This window comes from Gavia stellata, chromosome Z, assembly GCF_030936135.1.
Source record: "Gavia stellata isolate bGavSte3 chromosome Z, bGavSte3.hap2, whole genome shotgun sequence".
Taxonomy (NCBI): Eukaryota; Metazoa; Chordata; class Aves; order Gaviiformes; family Gaviidae; genus Gavia; species Gavia stellata.
This window is the reverse complement of record NC_082637.1, coordinates 59755689-59771657: the sequence shown is the minus strand read 5'-3', so window position 1 is coordinate 59771657 and position 15969 is coordinate 59755689. Positions and strand designations below refer to the sequence as shown.

The 15969-nt window shown below is 36.6% G+C and overlaps 1 protein-coding gene across 3 annotated transcripts in view; it reads right to left on the bottom strand.

Annotated features, from left to right (window-relative positions):
• Positions 1 to 568: 568 nt before the first annotated feature.
• The window catches only part of LNPEP (leucyl and cystinyl aminopeptidase), a 68776-nt gene continuing 53375 nt past the window's right edge, over positions 569 to 15969 (bottom strand). For 2 of the 3 annotated variants that reach the window (XM_059833381.1, XM_059833383.1), the window contains exons 10-18: positions 13173 to 13333; positions 10594 to 10682; positions 8636 to 8816; positions 7726 to 7882; positions 6740 to 6924; positions 5881 to 6042; positions 4901 to 5041; positions 3827 to 3908; positions 569 to 2841 (exon numbers count right to left, since the gene is read on the bottom strand). In XM_059833381.1, the coding sequence (XP_059689364.1) occupies positions 2710 to 2841; positions 3827 to 3908; positions 4901 to 5041; positions 5881 to 6042; positions 6740 to 6924; positions 7726 to 7882; positions 8636 to 8816; positions 10594 to 10682; positions 13173 to 13333 (1290 nt within the window). In that variant the 3' untranslated portion in view covers positions 569 to 2709. The remainder of the gene's footprint in view (positions 2842 to 3826; positions 3909 to 4900; positions 5042 to 5880; positions 6043 to 6739; positions 6925 to 7725; positions 7883 to 8635; positions 8817 to 10593; positions 10683 to 13172; positions 13334 to 15969) is intronic. The other variant, XM_059833382.1, reaches the window with a different exon arrangement.

Below are 15969 nucleotides of genomic sequence, written 5' to 3'. Positions count from 1 at the left end.
GTGCCCAGGACTGAAAGCTTTTGGCAGCCCTCACCTTCCCTTGCCAGCCTTTTCATGGCTCCCCTAGCATGAGAGCTATATGCTTTGTCTTGCACCAAACCCTGACCCTTTTCCTGACCCTTACCCTACCCTAAGCCCATGTCCAAAATGGAGCCTGGTCAGCAATGGCTCTCTGTCCTGCACCAGGTCTTAGCCATTCCAATCTTCATCAATTCCCGATATACTAAAAAAGGGAGGAGTATACTTAAGCATTTCTCATGGAAGAAGGACCCCAGCACATTTTTTAATAGGGTTGGAGACTCCATGACAGAAAAATAATTTTAAAATCTCTACAACTGACATACCAAAAGTGTGCATATGCAACAAATAGTAAAATGAAAAATTATTCAATAATCCCTCCACAACCTCCCCAGCTTTCCAGATTTGCTTGTTATAGTTTGCTGTCTAAAACTCAGTTCCATGCTGTTTCCTCATAATCATCATTAAAGCATTTAAATAAAATAGTAATTTTTTTAAAATTCCACAGCAGAAATAAGGAGGAAGATGGGATCTTCTTCCACAGTTTCCGTTTTAAATTTTATATGCCTCAATACTGCAGTCAGGGATGAGGTAAAACACATGTGAGGGCACAGAAGGGATAGAAAAGTGAAAGTTTACTACTGGCTTCTCATTTAATATGAAGAAGTGACTAGAAAAAAAAAAGACATGACATATATATATATACACACACAAATATGTAAAGATGGAACTAATATTTCTGTAGAGATAACAAAGTTTAAAACGAAGGAGGAAATGAAGCCATAACACAAGGCAGTACAAAAATTCCAACAACACACTTAATTACAATTCAAATTCCATAACTTGTAAGGAAGTATGATTTATTTTCAGTGCTCATACTGCCAGTTTCTTCTTCAGTGCATGTAAAAAAGTATTAATTTCTGGGCCTTCAAACTAGTGTTTGCACACTCTTAAGGTCAAACATTCTTTCTGATAATTTCAAGGTTAAAAATTACATCTGCAATTCTAATGTGAGCTGGAAAATGAGGAATTTATTTTCCAGGAGTTTTGACAGATATTCTAAAAAGATGGGAAAACTATGGTATGGCTTAAGCAATCAGAGCTTGCAATTTTTGCTAATCAAATAAATGGCCAATGCTGCAGTTTCATAAATAAAAGCATTCAATTTGAAATACCCTGTGACAAATTTTTAGGTCCATTAATTTAACGCTAATTCAAACTATTATCTTATTCACATTTTAATGCAGCTGAAATTAAATTATTTTAATTAAAATAATACAACTTTTAATTGCTAGTGCTTTCATCGTATTTTATAACTGATCACATAATTGGACAATGATAAGACAACAACAGGTCTGAATCTGCTTGCATGAATCCACAAGACATGCATCAATAATGAAATGAGCAGAGCAGATCTCCAGATAAAAATGTATGTTTACTCTTGCATGTGTTGTATAGATACGCTATACCTCAAAACTGGCCTTTTTCGCTGTTTTGAAAGAGATAGAGATTGTACAGTAGGTATTTCACCTTTCTCATGTGACACATTAGGGTTTTAGATCCTTTTCTTTAAAAGACTAAGATTTGTCTCACAAGGTTTTTTCACAACAGTAGAAGAATAAATCATTAAAATCTAAGTGAGAAGGCTTTCCTAAAGCTAATGTTATAAAGAGTGAGCAATGTTCACAAATTATACTGTGATATGCAAGTTATCAGGCAAGGAAAAAACAAAAGTTTGCCTAAATGAAGTGGCTGACTTATCTATTAAATGCAGACCCTCTGCAACAAGTGGTGAAATTAAGAATCAGTAGTCAAAAGGGCACAAATCAGTAGTGAGTCTAACAGACAAACCAACCTGTAAAAATGCAATTTGTGCAGTTGCTCAGAGATCAATACAGCAAAATCAGTTAAAGTCCAATGATTAATGATGAGATTCTCAAAAATGTCTAATAAATTCAGAGTAAAAGTTCCAAGGTTACATCACTGTTTCTGGAAATGCCATCTCTAAAATACTTGGGTTTGCTACCTGGTTTTTCTTTTCCATACTACTACCCAGCCACTTTATACACCAAAGTGTATGCTATGAGCATGAGACATTATTCTTATTTTTTTTTGTGTAATTCCTAAAGAATACTGTAAAAATAACAAAACCCAAACTTAAATCAAATTGGAACCTTATTTATTTTGCCTCAAACTGGTGTATTTTATAAGATCTGCTACTACTTATGTATCTGAAATATGATTTTGTTTCACAACAGCTTCTATATCTACAGATGTGGAAATCAGCTATGCTTTTGCATTAAAAAAATCTACTGCTCAAGAAGCAGTCTGCAGAGAAGTAACAGTTCATGGTAACTCTTTCTTTCTTTCTGACCCTAACTGTAAATATTAACCCATGCTAACAAACTACAACACAACTCCAAATGAAAGGGCATATGTTTCAAATATAGAATTAAATTTAATCATTTGCGCAGATGTTTGGTCTATAGACAAAAACAGTTTCAGAATAAATACTTACATCTTGCTCATAAATGCTCCAAGAAAAATAAAAAATTATCTTAGACATGCCCTGAGCTATCTAGACTCTTAATAGTGCAAACAGTGTTGCAGTGATGCCTGGCTTTTGCAAAAGAAACACAGCAACTGCCCACAGAGCTCCTAAATGGCTGACACACCACAGCATTACGTGCACTACAGCAGTTCCTGTAGCTTTGCTAAGTTCCTCTCCATCCACTGGATATTGAGCTGAATTGTGTCAATTGCCTCTTTTACACAACGCAGTTGAGAACTTTCCTCTGATTTTGACTCAAAAAATGACTTCACCTGCACAGCAAGAGAAAAGAAAGAAAAAGAAAATTTTAATTAAAATCAACGCTGGCCACACAAATAGGTTCAGAAGGAAAGGCTACACACATGTTGCAGGAAATCCATTCCCAAGAATCTTTTCTATCTATTCAGTAACAAACCTCTCAAAGAAGTTCCCAAAATGCAAGGAAAGCATCTTTCATGGGATCTGCAGCAAAAATTCATTTGGTTTCAATAAATTATTTCACCAATAAACAGACAATCACTTACCATATTCCTCACAGAGCAGTAACAGAGCACTCAAAGTTCTGGAAAAGCAGTCTCATTCTGTGACAAAGAACTGATTGTTGCAAGCAACCCTCTTCAGCGCTCTGATGACTCCCACACACACTCATCATTACAATTGTCAGTGCTGACACTTTAAATACTATAGATCAAACCATAAACAACTATCTATACCAAATTATCTGAATGAAAACATTAGACTAAACTATAAACCATTCTTGACACATTAACTTCAAGGCCTTGTTAGGGATGACAACAGAGATTTCTAATGGCTATTAACCAGATCATAACTGATACTCAACCTCCACAATAGTTCCTTGAGATTGTTGACAGCAAAACCAACTTAAAGCAATTTTTATGGTGCTCCATCACATTCCAGAGGTGCAGAAAGCATAGCTTGTTTACAAAATCTAGACCAAAATTCTATCTAAACCAAGTCACTATTTTGGGAGACAGTGAGTTCCAGTGAACAGGAAAACAAAACAGGAGAAACAGATAATGGGGTTCAACTCTATACGCAACTCTGCCACAGACTCAGTATGTGTTTTTCAGCGTGTTTATGTATATATATGTGTGTGACATAGGGAAAGCAATAGCTGTATATCCTTGCAAAAGGGCCTCAAGGACAGAAATATCATGTGTTTTCCTCATCCCTCAATTAAATGAAAACAGCATTGGCGCTAGAAAATACCGCTTTCTGATAGATTAAGCCACCAACCTCAAGTAGATGCGCCTTTGTTGCAAACTGAGAAGTTGAGCAACTAATGATATTCTGAATAGTATATGAGCCTAGGTGAAACCTGAAATACAAACAAAGAAGTTATTTTTAACTAGAAGCCACTTTAAGATGCAGGCTCAGCATATGTACACGTTCTTATTTCTACTTTTTTGTTTTAGTAGTTGGAAATAATTAAAAGGACTTAAATTTAAGTTTACATATCTCATTTTTCAAAAGAGATACAAGGTATTAGAAGTCCAAGCCCCTAGTTCCCTAATCCCTCTAAAAATTGAATTTCAGAGCAAAAGACACGGAAAATTTTCAAACTTCTATCACAGCTCAAATAGTAAAGAACTGAGGACACTAGACACTGAATACTAAGACCTGTATTTGAGCTATGTATTCCAAAACTCTACAGTAGTTGAATTTGCAACCAGACTTCATTTCAAGCAAAGTAATTTTGTAATATTGGTTATTAAGAGCTTGCTAGAGCAGAAATTTTGCTCCAGGAGAAGCTTTTTTAGCAATGTGAAACTGTTCCAAATCAAAACTAGGTTTTAGAAATACCGTTTTCCACATACTGTTAGTTTTTTGAAGACTTGCAGGCCAGCTCTCCTGCTGGGTACCCTTCAAGGCCACTTAAGGAGAACATGTATTTCTAAAGCAAGTGGGATTTTTTGGTTATTTGGTTTTGGGATTGCTGTAAAAAGACAGAAAAAATAAATGCTGAATGAATTCCCTGGGTCTGCTTTTGAGTGCATTTGATGCACACAAATATCCTGCATCTGCAGCAATCACCTTAGAGAGAGCATACTTTTAGTAGAAATTCAAATCAATTTTTTTTAGAACTACTATGAGGCTCTAGGAGGCTCCAAAGTCCCATCAACTATTGGTGAGACTTCAAAGTTTATGTTCCAAGTTGTTTTTGTAAAATCAGATTTTAAAACAGGCTTTACAATTTAAATACAAATCTTCTTACATGAATCCAACTATTTATTATCTTGTGTTTGAATGAAATAAACAGGTGTTTTTGCCACTGTGAGTGTGACATTTCAGCTACATCAAAAGCCTTACTTTCGTGTAAGCTTTTCCCAGTTCTCTTTGACAAAGTCCCAGGCCAGCAAATGTCCAGGCAAACTCTGACTAACAGTTGCTATGATATGTGAAAGCTCCTGTGTCCTGATGACTTCTCCTTCAAGGCTGTTCTGCATTAACCTAAAAGACAAAGCATATGAAAAGGGACAGAAAAAAACATCTATTCATATCTTCACATGATTCCCCTGACACTCCTGAATTAGATGGAAAATATTAAATAATACACCAAACAATAAGCAACTTCTGGCATCTGGAACACCAATGCTCCATTTTATAACCACTGGACTTATTTATCTTTAGTTTCCAAGTATCAGAGTGACCTTAGCTCTAAACCAAGTATCTGAATTTTCATTGTTGTTGGAAAAGGTGAAGTAAATTCTAACAACTTGGAGAAGAAAACATAACACATTGAAAAGTTAAGAGAGGAAATCTGTAACAAGAATAACCTAGCAGGACAACCTTGGTGTCCTCCATGCAGTACTGAGATTTGGTGTATAAATGGGTGTTGGAGCATAACGTAAGGTCAAAATTTCACCCAAAGAAACAAAGAAAGAAAAAAAAAAAAAAGAAAATAACCCCAAAACTAAAATAACCCCAACTAGTTATTACCTTGGTTATAAAGACATACCAATCTTTTAAGACTCCATAGAACAATCTTCAATTTTGTTACCTTTACCACAAAATCTGCAATTTTGTGTTACCAGTAGTGCAAAGTTCAATTGTTTTATCTTTATGCGCATTCGGAATTTGGCCTTTTGAGCTACTCTGTTACATAAATTATTTTTAAGTGAAAAATATCAGGTTCTTCATGTTAATGGAAGCCTGTACAAAACATGTACATAGATTTTCTTTAGCAATCAAAAATTTTTTCTACAATACAAAAAAGGCAATACATTTTTTCAAAGAAGATTTTAACACTTTTAATTTACACAGCATACAACTTTTTGGCTCCTTCATACCAGATCAGCTTTCTGACATCTTCTGTGCTGGCCAAGGCTTCAATCATTTTGCTTTTCTCTGCTTCAGAAACTGAAGAGAAGTACATCTTTAGGAGGAATTCCCAGCCATCACTAGATTTGGCTCCAGCTGTAAATATGGCTTTCATAACATCACTAGGCAGACTACAGGGAAAAACAAAACCCAGAACAAAACAAAACAACAACAACAACAAAAAACAAACAAACAAAAAAGGGGGACATAAAAATGTTCCTCTGAGAAAAGAAGGAAGAAAAGTCACAAAATGAAAATATTAGCCTGAAAGAGATGCCTCTCTTTTGAGCAATTCAATTCTGTCGCAATTGTAAGTTTGCTGGACTGAATTCGTGCTACTCTAATACTTTAAGTCACTGGGAAAAAGCAAATCATATTAGTCACATGAAAGCACAGTAAACTGTACAAAAATCTGAGTAATTTTCTGTGACTCAAAATGCACATGAATCCTGAGGAGAATGAATTCTGCAGGATAAAAAGATATGCTTTGACATTGCTACTAAGTAATCTTCCTTGAGCATGCAGCTTAGGAAATGCAGATGGAAGCAATTTGTGGCTGGTTTTGCAGTCACACTTAATGAGACTGCAAATGAAGTCTTAAATTCTAGCACAGTTCTCCCTCTCATCTTAAAATAGCAATCACTTCTAGATGAGGAACAGCAAAACACAGAATGAAGTGCTTTATCAATATTTAGTTGGTGGTGGTGGTGTGGTTTTTTTTTTGGTTGGTTGTTTTCTTTGTTGGTTTTTCCCCCCCCCTAAACAATGGTGGCAAGGTAACAGAAAAACATGTAGATAAAAGAAGTGGAAGCCCAGTTTCTGTGGTACCTCATTGTTCCATTAGACTTCATCCACTTCTCAAACATCCCAGTGGCAGTTGACCTACAGTTTCTCATACCATGGGTACAGGCAAAAGCCAGCAGTGTTGACCGGAGCTCTCGTTCAGACAGGGTCCCATCATCTGTCCAGCGCTGTTGATCAATTTTATCTCCAAGCAGGTGCTCTATTCTATGCTAAAGGAGGAAAAATTATTAGCAACAGCTAATTATTCCCAAGAGGATTTTCTATATACAAAAGCAGTTTTAAAAAAAGAAAAAACAGCTAAGTTTTAGAACTGTGGAAGTTAAACATAGTAGTTTTTCACCTACCTATTCCAATTTACATATACCTTACCTTATCTGTATGAATAAATATCAGACACCACATAGATCTGAAAGATGGGTGAGGTCTACATCTTAAATTACACATGGAAACTGAAGACTACTCTTCGAGCTACAGTTCAGACTTCTATGTAATCAGCTTACTGTCTCAACTAACTACAACTCCTGTATGTTAAACTGTTTTTAACTCCATCAAGCGACAGGTCATATACCTTAGTTTAGCACAAACAAAAAACCCAACCTTTATCTATAGGGTGACCATGCTTCACATTTGTAGTTTTGTACCTTCCCAAAACCACAGCTAGGTGCCTGACCAGCTACCACATCTCAGCTGAAACACTTGACCTGAAATATAATCTCATAGCTGCTGCATTGCAAGCCAGACACCACTGTGTTCCCACTGCATTACACTCCCTATAAAACATTGGCGGGGCAGGGGGCAGCAGGGGAAATCAATCGAAAAATTTAGCATTACAGTAAGAGATCGTTACTACTTAACAAAAGCAGGCAAGACTGGCAACTATCCAGAATCCCCAAGCAACTTAAGTGAGACTACTGAATATGTTCAACAGCCAACACTTAAAAAGATAATGTAACTATAAAGCACATTAGAGCTAATTATTTCAAATTATAATTTACAGAAAACTAACATACCATGACTCGTGCTGCCAGTTGTTGTTCACCCTTTTTCTCTAAAAGGCTGAATATAAGACTCAGCTGAAACAAAGCTTGAGTGAGTGGTGCAGTGCTGCTCTCTTTGTTAAGGTAATCAATCAGCTCAAAGGCCTTTTCCAGAGACTCTTTGCCTAGACTATAGGTCAATGAACACAAACATTAAAATGGCTTCCAGAACAAAAGCACTCCATGGACAAGATCAGAAGTAATGCTCTCCGTTACATTAACAGAGGGAGAGGTGAATAGAGGGAGTTACATAAGAAACATTTTAGATGTAGAGATTTTTATATTATAACATTAGTAAGATAGCAACAAAACAATAGCCACTAATATGCCTTAAATTAACAAAGATGAAAATCAGTAAGGAAGTGTGACAATGATGTCTGAAAATATTTATAATAAATGAGGGTACTCAGATACAGGAAGCAGTTGTCAAAGAGGCCATCCAGAATGCTCAGCCTCACCTGCTCTGATGGCAGTGGTGAAAGACAAGAGAGGGAACCAGTAAAAATTTGAGAGGTAAATAGCTTACTTCTCTGAAGTGGAGCACTCATGACAGAGTACAGGAAAACAGTCTGCTAGGCAGATTATCAGACAATAAAGGAAACAGTGTCTTCCAGAAATGGAAGCTATCATGTGCCTCTTTGTGAAGCAAATAAATAGATGCTGCTATAAAGAATACGGAGATAACATCTAACACCAATACTGAAGCATCAATGAAATAACGTAAAAAAAATATTAGTGAATAGTGAACAGTTTCAATAGGCTAATGAAGACTGAATTAAAACTTCTCTGAAGCAGTCTTCTCTAGAATCTAAGTCTTATCTTCTTTGACTTGGAAAAAACTTTAAACCCATATTAACTATGTTTTCCAATATAAAAGTCTTACCCTGCAAGGTTGAAGATATTGTTGATCAAATTGGCTCTGTCTTTAGGACTCAAAGCAGTGTGGTTTTTTTTCAACAGATCAATCAGCGTTTTCCAGTCTTCAGCATAGTGTACTATGTAATAGCCATTCATGTCCACATTGAATTTTATCCATTCCACCTCTTCTGGAAGTTCAATGACAGCTAATGGACAGACAATCAGTTAGCAGCAGAGACAAACATTTAGCAACTGTTCATTCAAATCCAAATCTATGAAGTAGACTGGTTACAGAAAGACAATAAATGCTTTTCCACCCACTAGTTCCACTAGTTCCTACTATGAAGAAGGAATAGCCAGTACAAAGGTTCTACAAGAAGGCTCCAAAATTCGAGGTTGTACTTCTTCCTCCTTCTTCTTACATCTGATTGAATGAACAGTATCACAATCTGCCCCGAGTTCTATCTATGCAGTTAACTTAGTGCAGTAATTTTTCTCCTTCTGTCCAGTCCTCCTTTCAAATGATCCCACCTCCTCTTTGCCCACTTTCATTTATATATAAGGAGCAGTTACACACATCATATAAAGAAATAGAGAAACGGAGACAGCATTAAGTAGATGAAAGGTCACATTGCAGTTTCAAAGTCAACTAGATATAAGAAGAGAGGTTTTGGGAAGAAGTTCTTCATTTCAGTTGATTATATAACTACTGCCAAAAATATCAATTTGCGTAGCACCTGCAATGCCTTTGAAATTTAGTAAATATTCTACCCCAAACACTTTTTATATCTCTGCTACTCTCACATCCTCCACATCCAAGTTTCTACAGTGACTGAGGAATTAGTATAATGAACATGAGACCACCAACAGGGCCATTTAAAGTGAAACAAAAATGATGAAATCAGGCTACTTACCTATTAGTTCTAGTAAGATCAAGAACACATTCAATTAAACAGCTTTGTTTTTCCATTCTGATAATTCAGAATATTTTTTTCTAAAACTCCATTACAAATAAGAAAGTCCAGGAATAACTTTGGCTTTATAAAACTAATGTCAGAATGACATAAACGAAAATTATTTACTTCAATTATAGTACTTCTAAAGTAATTTTAGAGGGCTGACAGTTAGTAAAAATCAGTAAACAGTAAAAATGTCAAGATTAGCTCTAAGAATTTGATTTTAAATTTGTATAGTTTTATTTCAAAAAGTAGAGGTGTGAGACAGGTTTATGAATTAAAAATAATTGCCAGTTAAATGTACTGAATAGTAACTTTAACAGGGAGAAGAAAATACATCAGCAGACATAAGACGATCAGTCAGACCTGCTTCAATAAAATGTAAAAACCTGTTCATGTCAGTGGAGAGAGACAGCCAAACTGATTTTAGCATAATGCTACACAAAAGTGTATAGTAACTATTGACTTGGTAAGGAAAAAAACAGGGCTGAAAAAAACCAAAAACCATAGACTAACAACTTAGGATTCAAACTAGCCACTGTAGCAAAAACAGAGAGTTTATGTGAAAAGATCTAAGGGTTTCAAGTTCTACAACAGCATTCTCAAAAAATTAATCTGTTCCAGATGCAATATTTTCTTACAACGTTAAAGAAAATAAATAATATTTCAGTGGAAAATTACTTCCTCACATTTCAGCACACTGGCACAGTAACTCTCTTATTGCTCACTCTCTAAAGGACATGCAGTTTGAGAGATATGTGCATGCACTGGGATGAAAAGAGTACAGGTTTTTACAAATTCCAAACTTGCGCTTCTGCCCCAGTTCCTGCCATTTACTTGTACATATAATGCTATAGGGAACCAACTCTCTAATGATGACACCACCATCAGTGCCTGGCACCAGATGTCTCTAATTATTTTGTACTAAGCATGCCTTTCTCTTCATATCTTATGCAAGTGTGTGCTCAGAAAGACCAGTAATCTGTAACACTTAACCAACTTGCTACCGAAGTTTTGAGTGACATACCTGACTTTTGGTCCAGTAAATATGCATTAGTACAATGGGTAAAGTTGCAGCTACTAGTTATGTAGGTGAGAGGAATATGCCACAGATAACTGCAAAGGAAAGCAAAGGTTTACTGAGATATTATACACTTATTACTTGTCTTGAAGGGTTTGTTTTGGTTTTTTTTAATTTAAGCATTGTAATATATTAGTAGTATTAGAACCACTGCATGCTGTGTAAAATAATAAAGTATAAGTCTCATTCATATAATCAGAATATGATAAAAGAATACATGTACAGCATGTGCAACAACTATTATTTTATTCCCACCATGTTGAAAAGTGGGAAAATTTCATAGAATCATAGAATGGTTTGGGTTAGAAAGAACCTTTAAAGGTCATCTAGTCCAACCTCCCCTGCAATGAGCAGGGACATCTTCAACTAGGTCAGGTTGCTCAGAGCCCCGTCCAACCTGACCTTGAATGTTTCCAGGGATGAGCATCCACAACCTCTCTGGGCAACCTGTTCCAGTGTTTCACCACCCTCATCATAAAAAATTTCTTCCTTATATCTAGCCTGAATCTATCCTCTTTTAGTTTAAAACCATTACCCCTTGTCCTACTGCAACAGGCCCTACTAAAAAGTCCGTCCCCATCTTTCCTATAAGCCCCCTTTAAGTATTGAAAGGCCACAATAAGGTCTCCCTGGAGCATTCTCTTCTCCAGGTTGAACAACCCCAACTGTCTCAGCCTGTCCTCATACAAGAGGTGTTGCAGCCCTCTGATATTTTGTGGCTCTCCTCTGGACCTGCTCCAACAGGTCCATGTCTTTCCTGTGCTGAGGACTCCTGAGCTGGATGCAGTATTCCAGGTGGAGTCTCACCAGCACTGAGTAGAGGGGCAGAACCATCCCCCTCAACCTGCTGGCCATACTTCTTTTTATGCAGCCCAGGATAGGGCTGGCTTTCTGGGCTGCGAGCACGTATTTCCAGTTCATGTCCGCCTTTTCATCCACCAATACCCCAAGTCCTTCTCTGCAGGGCTGCTCTCAATCTCTTCATCCCCCAGCCTGTATTGATACTGCGGGTTGCCCACACCCAGGTGCAGGACCTTGCACATGGCCTTGTTGAACCTCACGAAGTTCACCTGGGCCCACTTCCCAAGCTTGTCCAGGTCCCTTTGAATGGCATCCCATCCCTCAGGCATGTCAACCGCACCACTCAGCTTGGTGTCATCTGCAAATATGCTGAGAGTGCACTCGATCCCACTGTTTATGTCATTGATGAAGACATTAAGCAGTACTTGCCCCGCTATGGACCCCTGAGGAACACCACATTTAGTACTTCTTCCTCAGTTCCAGCATGCTAAGTAGCTTGTCCAAAGTCATGTGGACAGGAAACCTCTGGCTGTATCAGAAATTCAGCCAGTATTACTTTTACCTCAGTCCAATGTTCTGTCTTCCTGAAATTTTACAAGTTCTATTATTTTTTTTAAAACCAATTTATGTTGATTGAAGTACAAGACTCAAATTCCAAATCATGGTAATAGAAACAATAATTGATTGCATAGCAGGTGAACTGCAAGCTGGAAGAATAAATACTAAGGTGGCTCGTAATGATGATAAGGACTTGACAATTTAAAGAAAACACAACTTTGAGTGAGATGTGACAATTTGCACATCTGCATTCCAATTTTGACAGGGACCCCTTCTGTGTATGACTTACACAGAGCTCTCTTCTTCAGAAGCTTTTCATGCACTCCCCACATCGACATTAACTAGAAACAGAAGAATAATTAAACCTAACAATGCTTTCCTTACCTTTCAACCACACACTTTCCTTCCTCCACATAACAAAAATAAACCAAAGCCCAGTAACTTCCAACATTTCAAAAGTAAAATTCCTTTCACAGGCCTGGTTCTGCAAGATGATGCAAAGGACTCAGTTCCTGTTAAAGACTTCAAACAACTGAATAAAACCACCAAAGTCTCAAAAGGATTCAAACTTACATATTGTGGTTTGCAACATATATTCAGCCTTTTGCTGTCATGCATTAGTGCTATCTTAAAATTTTTAAGCCAAGAAAGCTTTGATTCTAGCTTCTCTACTTTCCTCTAACAAAGTCCAAGATGTACACTGAAGTTTTGCAAGAAGGATCAGAGGCTCTAAAGTAAGACAAATGCATCTGTAACTTCTGCAACCTGCCTTTCTACAACTTCTCATTAACCACACAAAACTTTCTGAAATTAAAAGAAAACTTTACCTATGAGGTCTGCCTTTTGGTATTAAAAATACTGAAGAATTCATTCTACTACTTACCACAACTCATAATCTCAAGCTTAGAAACTTCAGGAAAGGATGCAAATAAGAAACTCAACTTACAAAGGGCACCACAGATTTATAGCAGTTGCTTGGATGGAAATAAGCATGGATCTTCGGGTACATAGTAGATGTGTGAATTGCTGTGCCAAATTCTCTCTTACTACCTGCCTTCAAAGAAAATACTAGAACCCCTGAATACAAGTGAGAAAGATGTACAAGATACAAGAAAGATATCTGCAGGTAGATTTTAATGGATAAAAAGTATTAAGAAGATAGTAACCTTGCATCTGATGTCCAATTTTCTGGTTCCACACAATACAAAAATTTCTCTTGTTGTACAGAAATAATCTTTCCTTTTCGGGCAACAGTGACTAAAGGAAATCCTTTATGCAGAATCCAAGTTTTCATCAACTTTTTTACATCTAGTGTTCCATTGGTAATCTGTAAAAACCAATCATAACAAAACAAGAAAGTGGCAAATGAAGAACATTTTCAAACCTTCCTCCTTACCTTCCAAAATAAGTAGTAGCATGATACTGCATCTGTAAACAATCACTTTGACACTGAGCTTGTAAAGCAACAATTTAGAGGAGCAAGTGGTTTTTATTTTCTTAAGTTGAGGGAATCCCAGCCAAGCAGTGGAAAGACAAATTGGAAATATCAGGTAGGTTGAACTGGTATGTCATGAAAATGGAGAAGAGAATGTTACAAAAAAGAAAGTTATGGTAAGCTCCCAAGCTCCACCATACACTTTCTCTTTCGTTATTGGTATTCTGATCTTATGTCAGTGTTTCAGGTTACAGACCTTCTTTTAATTCTGAAAGGAATATTAAAAATTTAAGTAACAGTGTTTGTTCAACAAAAACAACATATCCTTTATAGTAATCACTCTTCCCCCCCCCCCCCACCCCACCCCCCCGCCTCCCACTTACCAGCCTTTGCATAGCTTAACCTCCAACCTCTTCTAATCTTTCAGGAACTGTTTGTACTACAACATCCCCTCTGAGGGACAAGTACTTTATAATGTCTACATATCACTGCCTCTTTATTAGCAGAGATGATCATCCAACGTAAAAGAGACAATATGTCCCCTAACGTATGAAAATATATTTTAGGTTGAGCCATCAGGAACATAAGGAAATTAATGTATCATTATTCACGTTACATTTAACATTTACCAACCTATATTGTGTCTTTCTCTAGGTTACCTCATCAGCAACTTACTGCCCACTCTTCTCTGTTCAAGCCAACAATAACATGCACAGTTTACCCTCATGGGAAAATACTATATTATTTATGTAGAGAATGACCATAAACTTTAAATAGGGGTTTCAATTCCAGGGAAGCAATTCTCTATCAAAAGTTTAAAATTTATAGAATTTGAAGTCTACATGTGTTTTTACTTTTTACATACTCCCCAAAACCACTCTTCGCTAAATCCTCTTCCTCCGTCTTGTTATCACAAACTATCATTGTTACTACAATGTTACATTACGCAATCCCTTCATAAATTGCCCAAGATGTGCTGAATGCATGTTCGCACTTTCTCTTGCCACTGTCTTTTCTTTTCCTTCCTGTTACACTTTGAAACCACCAAGAAGTCTATAAGGTCAATGCCAGTCAGCCAAAAAAACCAAACCAAAAAACCTCAAACCCAAGATAAGAGGAATGTGAAGAGACCAGGAAACTAATTAACTGTAATATTTTCACCTTGACAACTGGCCTGTTTTGCACCTCAGTCTTTCTGTGCTAACATTGTAAGCCACCTAAAGACTGGCAGAAAGATTTGTGTCTAATCTGTACAGAGAAATGAGTAAATTTGAAATTTGCTGCACTGAAATAATTCTATTCCAAAATAGACCTCTCTCCAATCACCTGAAATTAAACAAATTTATTAGAAGTTATAGGTTCATAGGCTTATCATAGCAAAAATTTTATTGACATTAAATGATTTTATTGACATGTCTTCTTTCAACAGCAGCTCCTAACTCCAACGAAAGCAATGCATGAAAATTACTTCATCCTTCTTCCCTCTAGACAAGGTATACAAAAAGTTTGCTTCCTGTGTTACAGATTTCTCATTTAATTCACATGCAGTTTTCTCATCTTTGCTCCAACTATGATCGATGATTTCCACAGGGAAGGTTAAGATTTAAGAAATGATTGTGCATTTTGCTGTGTGGACAGCAAAAACCTATGATCAAAGAAAAGGCCACTTTTGCTGTTGGAATTTTCAAACACATTCAGCCTAGGCGTAATTAACAGGAGCAACAGGAAAAAGAGCCAGTCAATTTGCTGAATATCATAGATTTGTTTTTACTATTACCGTAAATACGGGAAACAGACAAAAGGGACACCAAAGATCTCAATACATTATAATACTAATGATTTAATAGTCATAAGGGAGACTCAGTGAAATAGTTCACATCTAAAATGGAGAAGAAGCAAGAAGTGCAGACAGAGATATGGCCTCTTGTATTATGAAGATAAAACTTTGAAAGAAACTTTTAGCAGATATGGGCACTGGCTAGAGTCCAAGAGCACTAATAATGGTATCAATCAACTCAAAGATGAGAGAGGTACACAGTATTTTGTGTGAGCTACTCAGAATCATCTAGTGTATATAGTTTTAATTATTCCGACACCTATTGGGGGAAAATATTATTGACCAAAGACTTTCCATCAAGTTCGTACAAAGGATGAACTTTTGATACCAAGGGCAGAGATGCAGCCTGTCTAGATTTGACTGTTAACCAACAGAGTGTGGCTGAGAATCTGAAGGTGAAAGACCATCAGAAAGCAAGAGAAAGTAAGAATTTGAGATACAAAAAGAAAAATATTAAGACAGAAAGAATACCAAAACAAAGCAAAATGGACACAGGGACAGTACATTTCAGTAAATTCAGAGAGGCAATAGGTGAAAATCAGTGGAAAGAAAGTACTGCAGTAAATTTGGTACCTTCTCAGGGAAGCAAAATAATAAAAGCCCAAATGTAAAGTAATTCATTGCAATACCAAACCAGTCCAGCTAAACCATAAGTCTTTGGAAAAAGGGAATAAGAAAGTGTACAAAAGTG